Raw genomic sequence first — 25,231 nt, 5'->3', positions numbered from 1 at the left:
TTTACTGTTACCCACAAACCCATGTGTTATTTATATACTGTTACTATAGAATGTCATTGACTGTCAATGATAGTCTGAGTGAAATAATATTTCAAAAGTAAATTTGTTCATGATTATAAACTGTGGTGAAAATAGAAATCCCATGCTATGAGAGAATAAGTATTCTTTCGCTTTTTATTTTGTCAGTGCTTCACAATTTGTATTTAAATGTCAGTCAATAAAACTCTTGTTGAAAAAAGATCATAAACTTAATTATGTACAGCTGGCATTCTCAAAAACTACTACATCTTTTAGTATACAATTAATACTGACAAAGAAAATCATCAAATTACTTAAGTTTGTAACAGATCTTTAAATTATACAAGATAATGATAAACATTTTAATAGTTCATATACCAATTTTAATGTGTGGGAACAAAGCAAGTAATGCCTGTAAATAATACAAGTAAAATTATGTCTTGCATTTCAATGCCAAGGTCAAAGTGTATTTGTGTTACCGTGCGTTTTTATTCTTATGTCTCTAAAAACTAGTTTTATGAATATTACCTTCAAAGATATTTTATGATACATGTAATTATTTACGATACAACAGCAACAATATTTTAATATATATATTTCTCTTCAATTATTATAACAGTTTTGTTAATAAACAATTGCAATGTAAACAGGAAAAGGCATCGTTTCATTCTTTTTTTTCTCGCTATTTTTATCCGTATTGTTTCATTCCTTACATTTTGGATGTAATACAGTCTTTTAAAGTATAATGCATAGTCATTCGTCGGCAGCCCGATACGTTTAAACATATGGAGATATATTAGATATTTAACATGACCAATATATCATGAAAATGTGAACCATAATTTAAGTTGAAAACTCCCTAAACAATACTCTAAACTCATATAAATAATATCATACAATACATAATAGCGATTATAATCTAATATAGAAAGAATGATAAAATAGATTTATAAACTGAAGTAAAAATATAAATTGGTTAAAATAACGAATATTAAAAAAAAAAGCAGATGAAAACACACAAAAATGATTTAACAGAACATTTTATTAAACATATCACCATACAATGTCGTCATTATAATAAGAAAACATACATACTGTATCAATTGAATTGATAAGTATATTTGAAAAATTGGAAGCCAATAAAATGTTAAAATTGATATTTGAAGCGGAAAAAGCTTGTGGGGAAAAAGTATTTAATGATAATGAATTATGGATCAGCGTAAAGACAAATAAATCCTAACACTGTTTCAAATTATGTCAACAGTAATGTATGAAGCACAAATAAAGTCACACAGATTAATGGCATCAAAGATGGACTCCATCCTGAGTTACACAAATCTCTGTCTCTACAACATGAACGTAAAGAGCATCCATCAATCATATACAGTCTTGGTGTTGATAGACATTTTAGAAACTCGTCACGTGATGAAGTTACACATTTATTTTGCGTACACGTTCGTATAACAGTATCATAATGTGTAACATTGTCAAACATCTTATAACGTACCTTCTGAAAATAAAATTATCAATATAATTATTATAACAGCTATCAAATTAATAAAGATCAACTTTCAAACACAAAAGTCATAACTGGTTTTCACTCGATCGGTATTAAGATTATCTTTAACAATAAAACAATGTACGAAATGTGAATAATACAATGACAAGTATTGAGTTACTTAAAATGCTACTTTAACGGACATTATGCTAAGGTTATATAGTGAGAGAGTCAAAATAAGTTTTCCATTTGTCATAATTCCTTTCAATTTGATCATTTATTTTGCATATACGATAAATTATACACATGAGCCAATGTATTTTTTGTAAATATCCGTTGGGATTTTTAGTTGGATTTTTAGAGTGGGGCATTCTTTTTATCTTTAATGCAGATTTATTTTTTATCATAAACATTTTCCATTTGCTTTTGAACCGTCACTCTTTTAAAATATATAGCCAATTCATCTCAACTTGACAATAAAAAATGAACAATTGAGCATAATGTCAAATGGTAAAAATGTCAATTTTCACGGGAATAAAGTGAAAACAATTATTGAAAATCGGCTTCAGTTCCTGATATATTTATGTAGTAGTTAACTAAAGCTATGTTATTACCATACATTGTTCTCCATATTTACATTCTACTTTTACTGCATGTATATTAAGTTTAGGATCCGTATCACAGTCATCCGAAATGCACTTCCAACATTGCAAACATAATCCTGCATAATATATAAACAAATATATAAAAAAGATAAAATAAATAAAAACAAGTTTCTATATCAATATTGATAAACATGTATATGTATGAAAAGACAAAAAGTCCTGTATAAATGTTATCGTTTTCAAGTAAATATGAAAATGTCATTGTCCTCTTAAACGTCAACAGCTTCAAGTGTAAAATATACTAAATCTGTAGTAAAACACACCATCGTGTGAATGATAAACATGTTAGAAAAGAAATGTAAACAAAATCTCTAAATAAACACCTTTATTCCTTTTACCTAATGTGTAAACTATTTTTAAAAGATATCATCATTATTTTACTAAATATACTAATTACAAGCGCAACTCACCTCGTGCAAGGATTCCAAAAAGTATCAAAATCCCTACTAACAGGTCAGGTAACCTTTTCATATCAGTTGGCGTTATATTTCTGTCATAAATTGATATAAAACATTTTTGATATAGACATACGTTAACTAAATCACATAATATATCATTTAGTATAATGTAAGTCATTTAATGGTCAATAATATTGTTGATAAACATTTTAAATATATCCATATATCATGACGCCAATGGATCATGTCTTCGTTCACCATGCTAATATTCCAAACAAATACGCCAATTATAGTTTTCAATACATCAAGTCAATTGTCAAGGGATCATATTAAGAACAACTGATGCAAATATCTTGCGTCAGAATTGTTTTTCAGTGGTGCAAGATTTTTCCATGTCACTACACAGTCTCCAATAATTGTCGCTTGAGAGATTTCGACTGTAGTTATTGTTTATCCAATAACTTTCATAAAATCTCGCATGCCTGTTACATTTCTGCCGAACGTGCAAAATTGGGCATAAAAACCTGCTAAATAATGACAAGCAACACGAACTCGAAAGTCAATAATTGTTAGAAGGAGTAGAAACTTGTTTTCACTTGTGATATGCCGTCAAACAATTCAGAAAAGGTGATCCATTATGAGCAATGAAATCAGAATAGAATACAGTATGTTTGGGTTTGTCTATTCACCACAGGTGATTGTTTGTTGAACAGTGTATGTTCCTTAGCTCTCAGAATTGTTTAAACTGTTTTCTTTTTGGAGGACTGGCGATCCTGAAGGGGTCAACAACATACAACCACTAAAATGAAGTACAGAGCATGTGTAACTCTGGAGATGTCACACATACTGTAAATAGGCAATGAAAAACCAAAATAATTTTGAAAACTGTTATAGCCACAATAAGGGGAGTAAAGTAACAAAAACACTAAAGCCAAACTCCTTTCAACTGCTAGCACAGTTTTTTTCTTTACTTGTGTATTAAATAAATACATATTTAAGAAAGCTCTTAATGATAAACATATGGTTTTAAAGCATGATTAAATTTCAATGAGAGTACGCCATAATGGCATTGGGAGAAAACTGTAATAATAGTTTTATCAAGTAAATCTTAAAGGACATCCACTGATCTCCAAAAGCCTAAAAACAACAAATTTGTTTTCATTACATGTATCAGCTAGAACACTGAAAACAAAAACATGCAAAAGGTAATTAAGAAATATACAAGGAAATAAATTGAAAATCATGTTAACTATTTGAAACTTGTTTGAAACGCATTTCAGTTTCGGGTCATTTTTCAAAATTAGAATAATTATTACAAAAGAACGGAGAGAGCGAATGATCTGAAATTTTGCAAACAAGTTGTTGTTCTTTATCTACGTCAAATAGAATATCAATCTCGAAAATCTATATCTAGACCCATCATGTCAAAATAACTTCACTGAAGTCCCTTTAACTTATAATTACAAAGAAAGTTTTAAAATATAATGACCTCTCACATACAATTATTGTAGTCTGTCAACGTCATTAACTGTTGTGAACTTGGATGATTTAAGTTATCCTCTGAGATATTGCATGCTGTTCATCATTGTGACTTTGTATGTTTTATTTACATAATGTTTTTGCTCCTGTATTTGTATATATGCAAACTGAGTTGATATCAATAAGCGATAAATGGAAAGTATTAGCTTTAATTTTACAATTGCTTCTAAATTTATGTAAAAATGTTAAAGGCCAAGATCATTAAGTGGAGCTCTAACTTAAAGGAAGATAAGTAAAGTACATATTTTTGTTGACAAACTAGTAGTATATTTTATTCTACGTTAATTACTGTTTGATAATTACTGAAATTTGTATCGTGATTAAAGTGCATTGTATTAGGGGTTATGTGCACACATATGCGGATGTTTCTAAATTATAAAAAACATTTTCACACTGTCTAAATGTTGAATTCTCTTATGAAAAAGCACTTATCAAGAAGAGCTACTGTCTATAAACAGGCTCACTCAAACTGAATTTGCGAAATTTGGCATTTTGACGTTATTCAAAGTTTACATTGTTTTTCTTTTTTTTTCAATCACGTAAAAACATTTACATATAATGTATAAACAATTTAATCTTGTCAGTTCAAACGAACAAATCAAATTATCACAACAAGAACAATACAGCAAATCAGTGTATGTTAGTAACAAAGGTCATTCGACAGCCACTAATAATACATCAAATTAATGATAGAGGGAGCTCCCAAGAGGTATCGTTGTCCATAACAATTTGGTGGACAATCAACTAAATTATAATAATTACAGTAGAATACACGATTTAGCTATACTCAATCTAAGATGATGAAACTTTAAGCAGATATGAAAGCGGTGATATTTGTAACTGTTTATGTAGAACTTAAAGTCAATATATTGTATAACAACAAAATAGTTACTCTAGTGATGCATTGAAATGCACGTTGCCATAGAAAATGGATTTTTAATTATATTTAATAAAAATATTGACTTGAATATCCATACTAAGGTGAAGTACACCAAAATGGAAATTTTGCTAAAAAAAATAATTTAAAAATAATGTTAAGATTTCTTTAATTTTTCTTTAGTACGTATACTCACAATAATTCTATCAAATATATTAACAAAAATATAAAAAAATGGCCCTTTGTACTATAAAATTTATAGTGCGTTGTATTTTGGTTTTGTTTTAATAAATATAGGAGTAATGTTGCATATTTATCGACATCATTAACCTCCATGAATTTAAAATTTAAAATTTTAACCGCTGGAAAATCCAATACTACTAGGTAATTTTCATGATTTATATAGGCGTTGTCCATATAGCCGGCATATAAACTGGCAAAACAATATTGTCTATTAAAAATCAAGTGTATTACTTCTAGTTTATTTCTTTCAGATTACTTCAAACATATTTTTCTTTCAAAAATCAGCAATTTTGTATTACTTCCATGGACAACGATATTTTGATGCTTCGTATAATGCCTATCACAGATTATCGGCGTGTGACCAAGCCCTGCCCCCAGGGTACTACCCCTAGGACCCCTTTACAACCCAAAAATACTTCAACCCATTCAAAATACATGTCAATACAATACGAAATAATTGTAACAAAGATATATATTGCTGACACTATAAACTATGGTGGCAATCAGATCTACATGCAAGAAATAACTTAGTAAATGACTTAGTCAGATTTTATGCCAACTCTGATTCATTCTATGTATGATTAAGGACATACTGTATAGGCGATTTTCTTCTTCCTTGTTGCTTGTTTCTTTTTCACCTATAAAGACATTAATAAAATGAAAAGACTGATAATAAGCATGCAACCCAAAATTCACTCCAAGGGGAAGTTGCCAATGACGCATGATTTATTGCAGCTCTAACTCTGACATCTCTAATGACCATGATGATAAAGAACACTGCATCTGTGCAAAACTTCATGCAAAAATGTACCCCCTTTTACACACTCAATTTCCTACCAAAATAGTAACATTATTGTTTCATACTAAAATCTTTTTATTTTTAGTAATGTTTGGTTTATACCACGCGCCAAAACAATATAGTTATATGGTGACTTGTCAGGAAGACCTTAGGTTTTCCTCAGTATATTATTTCAGGTAATATTTTAACCTTTACCACTCGGCCAGGGTAGCTTAACCTCGGTCAGTTTCTGTGTACACATGTGCAATGCTGCTTCACAAGACACGCAAATTCTCAAACTCTTTTGGTTATTAAGCATATAAATGTTTACAGGAAAACAGTTATGCTTCCACATTCAATACAGTTATGTTTTCCAGTTACACTGACTTGTTCCTTAAAATGGTTGCAAAATCTGGTTTGCATTTGGTTTTAGTTGTTCAGTTTTTGCATGTGCCGCTCATGCACAAGTTACTTATTGTCGCAACTGTTTAAGCAAACATTGTTGAACTAAAATTCAAAGAAACACTAAATTTTTTTTAGCATTCTAGAGTTCTTAATTTGGAAAATAAACATGCATATGCAATCTATTCAGTGAGAAAATTCCAAAATTCGTTTTTGCAAGTTGTAGTAGACTTTGTAAGGGCACTTTTTAAATACACATTTCCTCTATTTGTATTGATCCATTCTTCAGCAAACTTTCTATATCATATAACTCAATGCCTTCGTCTTTAGAATTCCCCATTGCTTACATCAGCTGTAAGAAAATGCATAATATTCACTTTATTGATTATGTAATCATAATTTTAGGAATTCTGGGGACAGTGGCTCATGCCAATGTACTTAAGAAGGGTTTTAATTTAACAATACCATCACAAATCTACATTGCAAATCTTTTGAAGTAACCATTGAGTTTACACTGCTATTTAACACCAACGAGCTTTGTTAATGAGAGCATAGGCTGAAACTGACTTTTCGTAAATATATGGGTGTGATAATCTGTTTCAACACCTGATTTCAATGGGTGCGACATTATGGATATTTGATTTCTTATTACAATTCGCAGTAACATTTGGGAATATGTATTTAGTTATTATCAATACAATACAATATTCTTTAATTTCGTCAAGGTAACATTTGTAACTACAGACATTACAAAAAACATGTAAATAAATACATATATAATTAACAAATAGGAAAGAGTTATATTCTTCACTTTAAGTAAAGAATAGATGACCAAGCGAAAAATAGTAAATGTTATACAACTAGAAACTTTTTAACTTAATATTAAATCAAGTATGAGGACAGCGATATTTAACTGTCTAGTTTATATTTAACGTAAGAAATTCACGTCATTTATTACTGTTACAATAGAATGTCATTGACTGTCCGAGTGAAATAATATTTCAAAAGCAAAACTTAGGGGTAAATTTGTTCATGATCTACACTATGAATAGACTAAGTTTTTTTTAAGATTTCTTTGTTTCTACTTTAAGAAGTTCTTAGTATTTAATGATGTTTGCAAAGATCATTTTAAGCACCTTATACAGGCCGTTTTATTTCGCTGAAGAAAGACTTTCGGAATACATGAAATGTTCATCTACATTTGTCATAAATGTATCAAAAGACGACCAGTTATATAAATTATATGCTTAAAAAGGAAATTACGTGATTTGATAGAAATATTTGCATCGGCTCTTCATCAAGATCTGCTGAAATTAGCTGAAATTCATGAATAATATTTCATTGCTTGACTATGGTGACATAGATGAAGAAAGATGTGTTAGATTTGTTGACGTTGGCGCCTTAATTAGAAATTCATTTTCATAAAGTCTAAGCCAAGTTTTTCAATAAGAAATTAATGCATATATTTTAATGATTACATATAATGCTTTTAAACATTTGCAGTACATATTTAACCCATTACTTCATGAGCATTTTGTGAAAAATGGTTGTTTTCATTGAAAAGTCTCCCGTTACAAGTTCAAATTGCTATTAAACTATCAAAACTGATTCAATACTAATCAAATTTGGCACAAATGTTGACTGGACCATTGCCTTTGCACCAACATGCTCAGGCTTAAATTTCCTGTTACCATGGCAACGAGGGGACATATCACAATTGCCAAAAATAACTATTTTGCGTTGATTTTTTCCATCAAAATTGATTTCAAAGTGCTGCAACTTCTCAATGGATTGAGTTAGAGTCAAATGCTTTACAATGCTGGTTACACATTACCTTATGATCGATCTGGGGGTCATTTTAGCCTCTCACAAGTCGACTGCCGCCCCCCTTTACCCCCCCCCCCCCCTTCTGGCATTCCCCTGATGTATCTGATGTTTCAAAATCGTTTTAGAACAATAATAATTATATTCATATATAAAATTTCACTTAAGTGTTGTTACACTCCTTTATTACGACATACAGGATCATTAAGGATAAACCGACATTAAGAAAACACCTGTATGATCTAAATATACAGATGGTCTAGATGATCCGTTTCCTCCTAAAATGCGTCCGCGTTTTATACCGTGCCAAAATCTACTTTCACTTTCATTTTGTTCCATTGTAACTTTTAACTGTTTTAAAGAGTTTAGCAATGTTTATTGTTGGTTTAACAGGCGGGATAGCCACTGGAAAATCAACTGTATCACAGATGTTAGCTGATTTAGGATGCCCAATAATTGATGCTGATGTTATAGCAAGACAAGGTAAAAAACTAGCTTATGTTTTGCCCTACATGTACAATTTACTGCACAGCTACATGTATATACCATTTGCTCGTTTTTCTAGCTTCATTTAAACTACCGAGGCACTTTAAGTTGTCACATTTATTCAACTCATTTGTTAGATAAGTTATTCATGTTTATAGAGATCAAACATTTCCTTTTATTATCATTCATGAATTAGAAATTATAATTATTCACCTTTTAGGTTCTTGATTTGTTATAAAAATCATTTGAAAACAGTGTGCATCAGTAACGTTACATTAATTACTGCATAAATGTAGAATTAAACTTTTAGTAACGTAATGCCACTGTTAAACATCAATTTTTGCTATAGAACTTAACTTGTAGACAAATTTTAGCAGTAAATATAATTGCATGCACATTAATTTGTAGTTATTTTCTTATTTACAATGTATGACTAATATTATTCAAAGTTTTAAGTACATGTACACTGACACTACATAATAAAGTAACAGTCAGAGGCATAGATAATTATTAATGTTATCTAGGTCTCTGATACAGTGTACATGTAGATACAGCTACTGTGACATTTCACATAATTCTCTCTTTATTTCAGTAGCAATTTCGCCAATTATGAGGGTTGTTGTTTGTTGGGTTTTTTGTTGTTGTTTATTTTTTCCAGAAGAAAAATGCATCAGAAGAATAGTAGACTATTTCAAGAATCTATTTTTGAACCCTAACCCAGGCTGCACATTTTGGTTACCCTCGTACAACAATTTGCTATTATTGTTAAAGCCTTTTACTCCTGACTACATGTAGCTTAAAAATATATCATTTGAAATTTAAAAAATGAAATTTCTTCAAAAAGAAGAGTCTGATTTATTTTATAGTTGTTGAACCTGGAATATTATCTTTTTAGTTGTTGAACCTGGAACTAAAGCTTGGAAGAAAATCCAACAAACATTCGGACAAGATGTATTTCATGAAAATGGACAACTAAATCGGGAAAAACTTGGTCAGATTATATTTGCCGACAGCAGTAAAAGGACGGCACTTAACAGAATCACCCACCCTGAGATACAGAAAACTATGATGTGGAAACTTTTCATGCTGTTTATTAAAGGTATAATTGTTTCTTAGTTTAAATAACATGTATTTCATGTTCCAGGTTTCTTAATATATATGTACACAATGATGTTTATAATTGAGATTGTAATGTACATCATTTTGTCACATATTTCACTAGCATTGCAGTATGTAAGTAATAGATCTATATCTTCGTATGTTTAAGGAAACTTTGCGAATATATACGAGTATTTGATACTTAGTCCTTCATTTATTGCTTAGCCTTTGTGACAATATTAATTGAATCTATATTATAAATTTAATATTACATAAGATTTGTTATGTAGAATCTACAATTAAATACATTAAAACAGTAATTTTTAATGATGGCTTCTATTTAACTCTTAACAATTGCTAACCATCTGTCAATGTGCAAACATTCTTATTTTAAAGTAAAATTTCAAAATATCATGTAACTGACTGAATAAATTAAGATTTAAGTCAACAGCATTTGTCAAATATTTACTGGCATTGCAAAGTTTAGTTCTGAGATATATGTTTCTTGCTCAGACCTGGTACAGGAGAAAATTATTGTACATTTCAATACACAAAATACTGCCTTTAGATTATCCAATTGATAGCTTCTTTGCTTAATTTATAAAACTTTATTTTTTTATAAAAACATATGCGCTTAATATTCCGTATTCGTTCGTCGTTTTGATAGTATCAATGTCGATTTGCCAATCAGAAACATAACAAAAAATCAACAGACTGGAACTCAGGCTAACAAAATACATGTAGCACGATATCTTAAAAGATATAACAGTTAGTTGGACTAGGCACAGATCTGACAGCTGATCTTTGTCTGCACTGGTTGCATTGCTAAATTCAAATCTGCTGACTTAGGGTTAAGGTCTTTTCTTGCATTTTGCGCTAAGTATCAGCATTTAGGTGGTCATTTGGGAGTGGTTTTTAAGGTGTAGATACATAATGTATGTTGGTGTGGTATCATGTCAATGTATCTATGGAGTGATATTGAATTAAGTAATATAATGAATTATTTTTGCAATATGTTCATAAATGCTGAGACACAGTCAACAATATTACAGAGGGATTGTTAATGTTACTCAGGAGTGTTTTTTCTTATTTGCTGATGCACCTCTATGGTACATGGGAGATAACACATGATGATAAATTGAAATTGACAAACCCTGGGTAATGTCCCTTAGGTTGATAAACTTCCAGTAAACACTTTAAATTGCACTTTTTTGTACTTATAATGTACAATAGAGATACATGTATTTTAGTGAAAGTGATTGTTCTTGGAAGGACTTATCCATATTCCCACATTGATCACTATAAAATATCATTTAACATTGTTCCAAATTCTTTAACCCTAAACATTTTGAGTTTTGAGATATATTTAATGAATTTTTTTCAACATTTAGGTTGAATTAATAAAACTGACTCTTTAGCTCTCCCTTAATTAATAAGATTCAGCATTGTATATTTTTGTTAAGAGTTTATCACATTTAATTGTTACATTTTATATTTCAGGTCATCAGTTTGCTGTATTAGACACACCATTGTTGTTTGAGAGTAATAAAATGGTCCCATATATGGCATTCACCATTGTTGTCTCCTGGTTAGTTAAACTTACTGTATTCATACTGTATTGTAATAATTGTTATATAAAAGTTTAACTGCACTTATAATACTGCATGTTTGTTACAGACAATAAACAAGTTTTTTTATATACAAATACAATGCATATATTTTGCATACATACTGGGGAACAACTGCTGCAAAGTTTTTTCTGTTAATCTGTTCTTTAATGACCCTTAGCAATATTGCAGTATTGTAATTTTCTTATGAAGACTTATTACAGGTAATATAGCCTTGTGTAAAAGATTGTTCCTCTAGCAGTTTGGGATAAACTTGGAACTACATGTACTATATTTATTCTTGAGCCATATAACCTGTCAAAAAATATATTTTTTTAACTTAAATTATTTGTACAAACTCCAAATGGCATTTTTTAAAAACTAAACTTAGAACTTAAGACTTTAATGCCAGCTTGTCAATACAGGAACATATTTCAGGGACAAAACTTGAATACTTCATTTTTCTGACAACCTTACTTGACATCTTAAGTTGTGAGTAAGGAAAGCAGTTTTAAGATAAGTGGTTTTACCAAAATGCTTTTTCCGTGCAATAAATAAAATATGCTTACAAATCGGACACTTGGGAGTTTTCCTTCATCAGAAATACAGGAGAGCTGTAAAATACATTCATAATAAAATTATTCAATATAATAAACATTTTGTTCTGTTTATTGTATGTCCATGTTATGAACATTTACCTGAAAGATTTGACAGTTTCCATTTTTCTTTCAGCAAACCAGAGCAACAGCTGGAAAGACTTAAAGCTAGGAACCAGCTCTCTGAAAATGAGGCTCTGCAGAGAATAAATTCTCAAATGTCATTGGATGAAAAATGTCGTCTGGCAACATTTGTGATTGACAATAGTGGTGATTTGGACCAGACTAAAAAACAAGTTTTGGAGATACACAAAAAGTTGCGCTCAAGCAGACGGCATTGGAAATTAAGACTTGCTCTTTTTTCTGTGATAGTAGTGTTTGTTTCTGTGATTAGTTATTTGATTGTCAAATAAGCTGTAGAAGTTTAAATAAGCTGTAGTAGTTTGTTAAAAGCAAAATTGAGCCGAGCCATGACAAAACCAACATAATGCGTTTGCGACCAGCATAGATCCATGCTGTTCTCTTACAAACCCTATAACAAGTAGAGAAACTGACAATGAACAGCATGGATCCTGATCAGACTGCGCGGATGCGCAGGCTAGTCTGGATCCATGCTGGTTGCAAACGCATAATGTTGGTTTTGTCATGCCATGGCTGAAATTATGTTAATTGTACATAAATATCTAAGTCAAGCATACTAGTAAAAATATTGTTTTCTGCGACTTCTACTTTGTAAAGTCTATGATAGGCAACCACTTCAGATTGTTTATTCTTGACTTACAAATTTTAATATATTCATAATTTTTTTTTAAAATATGTATACAGACTTAATATCTGTAAAGTTAACTATCATAATAATACAAAATACTTCACATTTTTCAGTTAGTTTAGCTACTTTTAGTTTGCATTAGGCACCATTTTGTACATTTCAGTATTTCTATGACAAACAGAATAGTAAGTACATAACTTTTCAGCATAGAACCAAGTGAGCCAACACAACCATGCAGTCTGACCATGATCTATACTGTTGGTATATGTATCTCAAGTTTTGTGTTCTATATTGAGTTCTATTTAACTTTAAAGATCCTGTAACACAATTTTTTTATGGTTTTATATCATAAATATGATGCTAAAATTAAGATATATCAATTTTGTAAGTTCCAAAAAGCATTATTTATAAAGATATTACCGAATTTAACATTTCATGTAAATAAAGGGATGCCGGTACTAAAATCTTTATTTTCTTTAATATCTAAGTCAAATTTTTTCAATAAGAAATGAATGCATATATTTTAATGATTACATAATTATAATATGTACAAATATTTGCAGTACATATTGTACATGTTCTTTAATGTTTGAAAATTGTTGTATAAGCATAATTGTATACATATATGTAATTTCACTTATGTGTGGTATACAACCTCATTTACAACATACAGGATCTTTAAATTGACTGTTCCAAATCAGAAGCAGGGGAAAACTGTTATACTGTTTATTTATTACACAAGCCAGGGTTAGTTTAGCCAATGTATAATAATACATTATTTACAATTTATACCATTTTTTAAGTTGTTAAAAACTTTGTAGTAAATTCGTTAGAAATGTTTGTTAAATACAAAATTTAGTGAGATAGTAGAAGCAAACTTGTGTTACATACTGCACTGTTTGTGAAAAAGAAAAAAAAAGTTGAAGGTAAAATTATCTGTTTTTGTCCATATCATTTTTTTCTGTATGAATTTCTTTCGTGATAAAGTCTGTTTGTTACTGAGTTTTGTTTTAACTCAATAATGTTCAACAATGATTTCATATAAACTATATCCAGTATTACGGGCATTATTATTATATTAGTCCAGTACTATTTATATGTTATAATATTGTAATGTTATTTCATTAAACTTCAAATTCAACTATTACATATACATTGTACATTTTGTTGTTTTTCTTAAGGTCAGACTGATAGTTTAATATTGGCTTATGATCAAAACTTAAACTAATGAAGGAAGATGTTGGCTGATCGTTGTTATTGTATGTTATATTATCTGTATTTTTATATTTACACAATACAAAAGTGTCCCCCTTACAAGATCACTTGTGAGAAATTATTGATCAAGTGCTTCAAACCCTGCTGCCTGCTGCACCTGAAAGTGATCGGACTAAACCACCAGTACAAGGCCAGGACAGCCTGTACTCCACTCTGTCTAACTGGGAAGCTTTATACTGTTGCCAGCTTCAAGTTTGTATCTTGATTATTGAAATTCCTTAGACTTGAAATTGACTGTTACTATTTCAAAGCAGGGCAATTTTTTATATATAGCAGGTTAAGTTTAAATTCAGAATAATGCTGGAGAAATATATTTGCAACTTAACCCTTCACATTGCTTAATTTGCATTCATTTTACTTGAATTATGAACTGTTCAGTATTTATATCCCAGGGACGTAAGCTACACTGACCTATTTACAGAAAAAGCTATTTAGACTACTTTGGTATGCTGGCTCACCTGACTTCAAATTGGTGATTTAGGCCAGCCTTTACAGCAATTTCTTCCATGCAGCCACATTATCAGCTATTACTTCCAAAATTGCCGCCACAATTGGCCATTACTTCTATGTGGCTACATTATCGGCTATTATTTCCATGCCAACGTAATCAGAGATAAAGAAATTAGTTTGTTAGTTAGGAGAAGAACCTAGCTACAATGGCAAATTTTCAGATCTCTAGCTTTCATAGTGTGAACTTTGCATGGAAAAATGTTCAAAAAGTGTCCGGTTGATGGTCTCGGATAAGTATAGTTATATAAATAATTCGAGCTTTATGAAAAATGATCTTTATGTTTGAAATTAATTTATGGTCAATGAAATGACATATGAAAGGAGATTTACCTTGTTTAAGGCTGGTGCTTCACAGCATTTCTCTGAGGTTATTAATATGTGAATAAAGTGTAATAAAATAAACTTAGTTACACTATAACATTGAAAGCCCCCGGAGGAGACTGGTTTGGCAGGTTCGATGGAATGCTTTGTATAGAGATAGTCAGTACTCTTAACTCTCATGGACTTTGTAATCTGATCTGTTGGGAAAAGGTTAAATGAAAAAAAAATGTAACAGAATTTCACATGGCCGAGTGGTTGATCCATCGTGGCAGAGTGGTTAACATGTTGTACTAGTAATCTCAAGAGAAATCTAAAGATTGGTGACCGCGTGGGTTAAAACCCTGTCAAGGGCAAGCTGTTGCTTTCTTGAGAAGAAACTTAACATTCATTGCTTATAAATAGTACTGGTTGGTTCCAGGAACAGATTCAAGAGTGTTTCAAGAAGCTAATAGCTTCCAACACAAACTAAAATTAATTTGTAAAAACAAAATGTGCTACTTTATTACAGTTTTTTTTTTTAAATGCTTACTGATGAGCACTTACCAGTGTACTTAAATGATTATTCCCTAAAAATAAACACTTTATTGTCTTTATAGACCTACATATTTTTTACAGAGGGCAATTCTTAATAATTATATTAAATGAAATAAAATACAATAAAATAAAACAAATCATTTTCAATAAAATATCTTTAATATTCACTTTCAACATTATATCATTAAGAAATGTACTCCATCAATGTGATAACATTTACAGCGGAATGAACAGATCAACTGTAAGCAACTCTCACAAAACTATATGTATATGTTCACATACAGAACTTTACACGTATGTTTACATATACAACTATACATATATGTTCACATACACAACTATAATTATGTACAATTTTCATAATAAATATCACAGATACACAATAAATATAAATATATCTTTATACAAATTTGTACAACCTTACAAACATTTGTTGAACTGTGAAATATATTTATTTACAAATATATATATACTGTATACCATATATGAGCTACATTACGCCAAAACCAACACAGAGCGTTTGCGACCAGCATGGATCCAGACCAGCCATCCGCGCAGTCTGATCAGAATCAGTGTTTCTCTACTTGTAAAAGGGTTGTTAAGCAAACAGCATGGATCCTGATCAGATTGCGCGGATGCGCAGGCTGGTCTGGATCCATGCTGGTCGCAAACGCACTATGTTGGTTTTGTCGTGATGCGGCTCATACATATATACAAAACAAAAACATCTCTTTAATAAAAAGCCTTGTATAAAAGAATCTATTGATGATTTTATTATCATATTATTATGTTTAACAATTTGAATTTTCAGAATTCTTAACCCTTAACCTGCTGAGTATTTTAAATGGACTTGTCCCAATTCCATTTTTGGGACTGTTCATTATCAATTTTAGGGATATCAATTTGAATATTTTAAGTTTGTCAGCCAACAGTATAGAGCCTGGTCAGACTGCAAGGTTCCAGCACTTAAAGGTTAGGATAAATTGTCACTGTATTTCAAAAATAAAACAATATAAGGAAATGGTATTGTTTACTAGACTTATATAAATTTTGTGTCAATGAGATATATCTTATATTTTTCACAGTTACTCCTTGTAAAATGTGAATTATATTAAGCAGTAGATAAAAAGAAAATAATTTTTATATGAATTAGTACACAAAATAAAATTCTGCCATACATTATACATTTTATATGAATAAGTAGTACATCTTAATGCAAAATGAAATTCTGTAATATTTTGGTCAAGTTATTTTCTTGTTCACATTATTTGATGTTAAAATACTTGATATTAGTCATGTCAGTATATCATTTTTGTTTTTCTTGGGTTTAAGGTCACAAGGCCACTGTAAAGGTCAAGGTTAAGTGGTGATTTGGTAGATAGTATACTTATGGTGCCCCTTTGTGCATCATTTCAGCTGAGTTCTTAACCTTTTGGCTGCTGAGATATACTTCAATATTGATAAAAAAGAACAAATATTTCTTCTGTTCATACAGAAAGTCTTACACCAATACTTAACTATAGCATATATATGTATATTTACAATTACATGTATTTTCAGAAACAATGCTTTTCATAGCTTCTGGTAAGTCAATGGGTATTTGCACTATATATAAATATTTGATTGATTAATTGATTTCTTTAGATTAATTCATTTTGTTTGATTTGATTGATTGATTGATTGATTGATTTCTCTAGATTTATTCATTTTGCTTGGGTTTAAAACCACAACAATAATCATTAGTTATTTGGTGACTATTTACAATTTCTAACAATAAGTATTTGTAGACATAGTATGAACGTAAGCTTTCATTACAAATGGTTGAAAAAAATTATTTCTCATTTTATTTGTGTCCAAAATCTACTAATTTGAGCAAATTGATATAATATATTTATATTCTATAAAAACTTGACACAAAAATGAAAAATCAAACATTAAAAAGGTAAATTTATAGACATAATTATGTATACCGGAAACAAAAATACAAATAATCTTTTTAGTGTCCAACTTTATTTGTCATCCAATGAAAACGCTGTATTTCTTAAAAATTCTGTGCGTTAATTTTCATAGAAGAACAAAAGTCGATACTATATCGAATTCCGTTCATAGTCGCCTACTATTTTTCATAGTACTTCATAGAACCGCGTAGTGACGTAATTAAGTGAATAATAATGAGGCAAAATAAAGCTTGACACTAAGTATGTTAGTATTTATCCGTAGCTGTTCTACAGAAATTAGAAACATTCTCCTGTCGCTATCGCTCCCGTGGAAGTTTCTAATTTCTGTAGAACAGCACGGATAAACACTAACATATACATAGAATTCTTAGTAGAGATTTCAAGAAACAGTTCTACAAGTCTCAATGTTGACAATTTTCAAAGAAAATCTTCAATGCAATAAGAGCATAACATGCAAAATAAATACAGCATTTTCAACTTTAAAACATTTCTCAAACTTGCATTAAATTACTAAATTAATTCTCTTATTCCCAAATTTTCCCTTTGAATTTTTTATTGTTATTGTTATTAAGTGATAAATAATTTAACAAACATACAATTATTTACCAAAATGTTTACATATGAGAATGTTTACTCAAACAAACAAGCTATCATTGACCCCGACTTATAGGTGATCCAAGAATATGTTGGCTAAATATGATTTTTGATTGTCAATATGTACAACAGTTATATGATATATACCAATGAGACAATGAAATATCCATTGCAACATATAATGATTTTATGACAGTTTATATGGCCCCAATATAAATATAACAGATTATATACCAAACAATCCTTACTTTATACAACCTGTCAAGAAATCTCTAAACATGATTTTATGTATAAAACACTAATTCACTTCCAAAGGTTTTGTTTTTCATGCATGTTTAATTTTACATGCTTTTTTTTAATGGAATTTGTGCAGAAAAGTGTTACATAATAATGATACTGTAAAGATCCATTGGATAACCTGAGAAAAAAAAGATCAAAGAGAAAGGGAGGGGGAATATTACAAACATTGCAAATTGATGTAGTCATTTTATTGACTAAATGATCAACATTTCAGACACATACATATTTGTTTAAAGTGTTTCATACATAAAATCAAGTTTAAGATTGAAGGCCCATACAATTCTTTCTGTGTAAAGGAAATCTCATATTTTGTACTACATGCAAGTGTTAATCAGAATGGAATTGCTGATGTAATACATGTAATAATGGTCAAATGTTATGTTGGATATATATTAAACAACTGATAAATTGTCTTTGAAAAGTACAAAAGACACACTGGTCAGTTACAAATTCCAGATAAAATACTCTTAAAATAACTATATTTAATAAAACACTGATCGATATGTCTGATAATAAATTACACTTTTGACATTTTAAAATAATTAAAAATTATATCATGTTTCTATAATTACTGTATATGACTAACTTATTTTTGATGTAAAATTCATTTATTTTGTAAATGAATATTTATACAAATGTACTGCAATATAATATATATCATGGGTCAGAGGCCTTTAACTACAATAAAAACATATTATATCAGAACATTGTAGCTAGCAAAAGTGAACAAATATCATATTGTGCCATTTTAAATATAAATACAATGTAAAGAAAAGATAAAATAGTAAACATACTTTACAATATTTGAACAGAAACAAGCCTGTACATAACAGTCATAGCACAAAATAAATGTCATGAAAATATTGCACAATTACATTCTTTAAACAAACAAAACATTTAAATGGGTCTGACTTGAACAGATTAACTTATCTATATTATATTTGAAATTTGTTGAACCAAAAATTCAAATACATCTGAGAAAACATTGGACAAAAAAATGGTATTATTTCTTGCAGATAAATCTGATTACTTGCACTCCTACAAAATATCTCTTGTCCCCGCATGTTTTCTTTTATTTCCCATACCTAGTCACACAAATGTGTGCCTATTTTCATGGTATATCTATCTTGAAAGCTTTATATGTGAATCAAATAGCCATCCAATTATTTCATGCTCCTTTGGGTTCAAAAAAAATATTCAGATAGGATACCAGTCTATAAATGCTGTATTTTCATTGGTCAATTTCTTTCTTTTTCTTTTAATTGTTATCAGAGACTGGTTTTAAAATATTTTAATAAAGGGCATAAAATGTGAGATCACATTAATGTTAAATGAGTATCTGTGGTCCAGTAATAATCGCACTGGTTTGGTAAGCCTGGGGTCAAAGGTTTGACGCCCTACTCCAACAAACACTAATTACAGTCTTTCTAAAGAAACCATAAAAGTTGAGGTCCCATTTATTCTTGCTCTGTACCAGGCATGTAAAACAACCAGTGCTGCCATTGAAATTTGGCAACTGCAGTTTCCAAGGCTTTCTCAGACAAAAAGTCTTTAGGAGGTGTCACACATAAATGTATATGGGTACCCAAATTGCAACAGTAAATAAACTGAACAAAAAAAATAAATTTTTTTCCAAAAACCAATATATATCAATTCTAAATCTACCGTACATATCAATTGTTATATATGCTGTCAGACAACTCAGTTTGACAATAAACTAGATAACTTGTGTTCTGGTTAAGAACATAACTATCTCTCATAATAAATCTTTCATTTAAGGTCCCTTATAAAAATAGTCTTGATATATTTATTGATTGTCAGTAATGTAATAATAATACATTTCTTTGCTAGAGAGCTCTATTTAACACTGTTTCAATATATTTAACTCTTCCCAGTAAAATAATTATTATCTCAAATGAACTTATCCATCTTTCACCCTGGACAAAACCATTGTTCAGTTTTAGGGGAGTATAAAAAACAGACTGACTGAATAGCAAAACAATGCAGACCATGATCATACAGCAAAGATGTGCCTGCTCAGGTCTTGGTCTGCACTGGTCGCACATGTAAAAGCTGTTGCCACCAGCAAGCTATGGGTAAAAGAATCCCTTATGATGTCATGACATTGTTTTAAAGGTAAAAGGACCATATTCAGGATAGTGTGCTCTTACTCTACTGGGGGTAACATATGTTTCATCAAATGGCCAAAGACTACCATTTACTCCTTAGGTGAACCAATTCTAAGCATGTTAATAACAAAATTTGAAACATTTCCCAGAGCAAAATCAGACACCTGAATTATTGCACTAATTTACAATATTCACAATTAAATGTTTGGAGAAATGTCAGTAAAATGTTTGTAAAAATGAAGAGAAATGTCAGTAAAATGTTTGTAAAAATGAAAATAAAAATGTCCATAAAAAAACTTCTCAAGTATTTCAGGTTTCACAGAGGTCAAGACAAATAACGTGAATGTTAAGTTTTTCTTGGTTCCAGTTTGTGAGAGAGTTGTGTGAGAAGTCTTTGATTGTCAATGACCTTCAGGCCACGTATATAATCTGATGTGTCTGAAGACTTCAATGTCCCTGGTGCCTCAATCTCTGAAATAATCATATTTAAAATTAAAGTTAACAAATAATTATGTTAGGTTCACAAGAATACATTCACTCCATACACCCATAATAACTTTAGTTTTGAGACCAGCAAGTAGGCATCCATAAAATGACAATATCACACTTCAGTTTCAGAAACCTTTTTACGAAATGGAGTACAGATCTGCAAATGGTCTTAACAATTCAAAGCCACACTTGTATATACCATTACTGGACTTCAAGTATATCAATAAGAGGTTAAAGCAGATGAAGCTGGAAAATTTTTTTGGACCGCAAAATTAATGATGGCCTTCAAAGGCTTCAGCCCCAGTGCATTATTCATTTCAGGGCCGATTACCACTTTCTGGCCTGTCTATGGCATGTATTAATGTCTTTCATACACTTGATATAATAATAGCATTGTTTTTAATTACTTTGATATTTCTGTAGTTGAAACTCCAGTCTCTGTACTGTACAGTAATTTAGATAGAGTTGTTTCCCTTACGTGTATGCAAAGTCCACAAGAATCAAGAGGCTAGTTTTATTTTGATCATATTTTTTTTCTTTAAATTTCACAATAACTTTGATTTCTCATGCCAAACTTAAGCAAGCTATGCTTTAAACCTACTTTTATTTTCCAGCTAGCAGTTTTGATAACATCATTGTTTCAGTTTTGGAGCGTGCTCTTGTTCTGCAGGCTGATTATGATCAGTCACATGACACTCATAATCAGTTGAAAACATAGGCAATTTTGTAACTATATAATTATAGTAACAAGTGTAATAAAGAAATATTTTTCTACAGTATATTGCTTTAAATTTAAAATCAAAGCAATTTGCTGATAGCATTAAGTTATAAATTTTAACATTGTCGATATTACAATAAAACCATCTTACCTAGTCGTGCACTTCTACAGAACCTCACTGTCTTCAATGTCTGTGCAATCATATGCTGGAAAAACAACAATATTATACATAATATCATTGATACAAATGCTAAGATCTCAATCAATGTCAATGGAACTATCTAGATGTCAAATTGAAAACATCTAGCTCTACCAAAAAATTCAATGCATTTTTTTTACAAAAATACATCTGGGCAGACTGGGTATCACATCAACTTACTGTTTGATAGTTATACATGTATAAGACATTATTCATTGTCAAGAATAAGATAACATTCCAACAGAGATCACAAATAACTGATTCTCAGTGGCAGCATGGCTGAGTGGTTAACGCGTCAGACTAGTAATCTAAGGATTGCTGACCGCGTGGGTTCAAACCCTGTCAGGGGTAAGCCGTTGTTTCCTTGAGCAAGAAACTTTACATTAATTGCTTAGTACTGGTTGGTTCCAGGAACAGATTAAGGAGAGTTTCAATAAGCTTATAGCTTCCAACACAATCAAACTAAAATAAATTTGTATAAACTAAATAACTGATTCAATAAGCAATTATCATAGTATTGCAAAAAGTAGCAACCTTAACAATTAAGTTATGGTGATCCCATGCTATATTAAACATATATTCTATTACAACATTTGTATACAACTTTATAAGTTCCCTGTGGGCAAAACTCTAAAATTTGACATAACAAAATCACAGAAATCTCCAATTTATCTCCACTTACCATTTTTTCAAAGTTAACTAGTCCATCAAAGTATGTCTTATTACCTTCATGAGTAAATGTCATGTCTGAAAATATAGTTATAAATAAATGAGAAATGTTCACAAGATGGCAAGATGTTTCAAGATTAAAGCTGTAGGCTTGATACAGGGATCCTAAAATGCTAGTGCCACCTCATTTTTTAACTCCTGTGTTAACATGACCAACCTAATGAAATAGATTATAGAGAAAATACTTTTCTTTTGGCCTCAATCTTCAATCTAAACCTCTATAGTATAAAAACAACATCTGCAAAAACATACTCTTAAAACATATTGAAAATTTATGTCAAGAAACTCTCTTTATCCTGGAATCAATGGCCTCAAAATATGAGCAAGATCCTTAAACCTTCTCAAGTATGAATGTCAATAACTGCAGGTCTGTTTTACCAGTACATTTAAGCCAGTTTGAGAAAAACATTAAAACTATATTTTACTGACAAAAGCTGATACAGCAATTAATTAGCTATAATGACTTTATTAAACCATTATCCCGCTAATATTTTAATTGACTTGTCTCGCTTCCATTTTTGGAACTGTCCATTATCAAGAACAAAATTTAAAGTGGTCTACCAGCAGTAAAGAGCTTGGTCAGATGGCACAGATGTGCAAGCTGGCCTTGTCCAATACTGGTGGCAAAGTCTACTCACTTGGGTATGGGTTAACCACTTAAACGTTATTGTATTAAATTATTTAGTGCTCAGAACCTTTTGAGAATTATATTAAGAGTAATTTACCTTTCATAAGAAGGGGCATAAATGGTATTATTGGTGGTAACATTTTGGCTACAGATAGTCTATATACTCGATGATTCCTAGAAGGGTCCATCAACGTCTCAAAATCTGCAAACATCTTTTTGAACTTGCTTGGCAGTTTCTGAAGTATAGATACAATACTGAAGATCATTATCATGTTATGTCAAAATCAGATAAAAGTAGAGAAAATCCATTATCAAGGTCTTTAATAATACTTCAAAGCACTGCAATAAACTTTCAAGAGCCTTCATTTTGGCATTATAGGACTTGAAATATTTTTTTCCGAGATATTTGTATAATTTGTTATAGGTGCGGATCAATACCTTTCTTGCAAAATTTCAGATCAGTTGCTTACGTTTTTTGTTGTTTTTTCATAAACAATCATTTTAATTGTGCAAAAAAAAATGTATTTTACTCAAGTCAGGCTAAGAATTGCACCAAATGCAAAGCTTCATAAGTCCAATTTACAAATAAAACACCAGGCTTAGTTTATTTATATATTTTGTACAGTCACACCTAGACTGAAAAGATCATTATGGCAACCCTCTAGCTTCATTGCCCTGACCTGCATTATTAACAGTCTTCAAAGAAGAACCATTAGCTATTGTAAGATAACTAAATAGCTTCCTCTCATAAAACAAGAACTGTTAGAGGACAGTAACGCTCGACTATTAGAAAAGTTGTCACAAGGGTGTTTCATTAAGTATAATAATGCTTACCTATATGAATACATAAAATTGTCCGAAAAGGTACAAACCCTTCAGTAGTTATGGAGATGCCAGCTTACAAGCAAAAATTAACCTAGAATTTCTAAGTCGAAAAAGGGGCATGATTATGCAAAAAAGCAAATCAGAGTTATGGGACTTGTGCCAATCATCTTAGATAATCACAGAGAACAAGTGTGTGAAGTTTCAATCCATTCCCTTCAGTAGTTATGGAGATACAGCTTACACGCAAAAACTTAACCAAGAATTTCTAAGTCGAAAAAGAGGCATAATTATGTAAAAAAGCAAATCAGAGTTATCGGACTTGTGCCAATCATCTTAGATAATCACAGAGAACAAGTGTGTGAAGTTTCAATCCATTCCCTTCAGTAGTTATGGAGATACCAGCTTACACGCAAAAACTTAACCAAGAATTTCTAAGTCAAACAAGAGCGATCAGTGATCACAATGTGTCCCCTAATGATGGCCAATTTCATGTTGGGACAAGTTTTGTGACAGACGAACAGACAGACGGACAGTGCACAACTAGACTTGGTACTGATCATTCCTGTAAAGTTTGGATAAAATTGCACCAGTAGTTTATGAGGAGTAGTCCGGACAAGCTTATGTGTATCTGGCAACACACAGAAAAAAACACCTTTTTATCAAAGGGCCATAACTCGGCAAAAACTCATTCAACCGAGGACTTGAGCTGCAGATCAATCCTGTAAAGTTTCATTGAAATTGCATTAGTGGTATAAGAGAAGTAGTCCGGACAAACTTTAAAAATAAAAATTATTAAAGGGCCATAACTCTGACAAAAATCATTGAACCGGGATTGCTGACAATATGCACAACTAGACTTGGTACTGATCATTCCTGTAAAGTTTGGATGAAATTGCACCAGTAGTTTATGAGGAGTAGTCCGGACAAGTTTTGTGATGGACGGACAGATGGACAGACGGCCGGACAGACGACGGAGAAGTGATCCCTATATGTCGCCACTACTCCGTAGAGGCGACACAAAAAGGGGCATAATTATGTTAAAAAGCCAATCAGAGTTATGGGACTTTGCCAATCATCTTAAATAATCACAGACAACTAATGTGTGAAGTTTCAATCCATTCCCTTCAGTAGTTATGGAGATACCAGCTTACAAGCAAAAACTTAACCAAGACTTTCTAAGTCAAAAAAGGGCCATAATTATGTAAAAAAAGCAAATCAGAGTTA

The 25,231-nt window shown here is 30.7% G+C and overlaps 3 protein-coding genes across 3 annotated transcripts in view; 1 reads left to right on the top strand and 2 right to left on the bottom strand.

The window, feature by feature from the left end:
• Positions 1–1,270: 1,270 nt before the first annotated feature.
• On the bottom strand, positions 1,271–2,824 carry LOC132759735 (uncharacterized). Its single transcript, XM_060751555.1, has 3 exons — positions 2,592–2,824; positions 2,131–2,237; positions 1,271–1,528 (listed from the first exon to the last, which is right to left on the bottom strand). Exons 1-3 carry the CDS (start codon positions 2,755–2,757, stop codon positions 1,271–1,273), a joined length of 531 nt encoding a protein of 176 aa, XP_060607538.1. The 5' UTR covers positions 2,758–2,824.
• A 5,723-nt stretch (positions 2,825–8,547) lies between these two features.
• LOC132759733 (dephospho-CoA kinase domain-containing protein-like) lies at positions 8,548–14,120 on the top strand. Its single transcript, XM_060751553.1, has 4 exons — positions 8,548–8,725; positions 9,624–9,827; positions 11,327–11,414; positions 12,166–14,120. Exons 1-4 carry the CDS (start codon positions 8,614–8,616, stop codon positions 12,440–12,442), a joined length of 681 nt encoding a protein of 226 aa, XP_060607536.1. The 5' UTR covers positions 8,548–8,613; the 3' UTR covers positions 12,443–14,120.
• Positions 14,121–15,575: 1,455 nt separating this feature from the next.
• LOC132759732 (uncharacterized) overlaps positions 15,576–25,231 on the bottom strand; it is a 30,177-nt gene continuing 20,521 nt past the window's right edge. The window contains exons 19-22 of the mRNA XM_060751552.1: positions 23,280–23,418; positions 22,508–22,572; positions 21,778–21,832; positions 15,576–20,890 (exon numbers count right to left, since the gene is read on the bottom strand). Of these exons, the coding sequence (XP_060607535.1) occupies positions 20,766–20,890; positions 21,778–21,832; positions 22,508–22,572; positions 23,280–23,418 (384 nt within the window). The 3' untranslated portion in view covers positions 15,576–20,765. The remainder of the gene's footprint in view (positions 20,891–21,777; positions 21,833–22,507; positions 22,573–23,279; positions 23,419–25,231) is intronic.

Source organism: Ruditapes philippinarum, unplaced genomic scaffold (genome assembly GCF_026571515.1).
Source record: "Ruditapes philippinarum isolate M1 unplaced genomic scaffold, ASM2657151v2 ctg3929_1_1_1_1, whole genome shotgun sequence".
In the NCBI taxonomy this organism is placed as follows: Eukaryota; Metazoa; Mollusca; class Bivalvia; order Venerida; family Veneridae; genus Ruditapes; species Ruditapes philippinarum.
The sequence above is the reverse complement of the archived record's forward strand: the minus strand, read 5'-3'. Positions and strand labels throughout refer to the sequence as shown.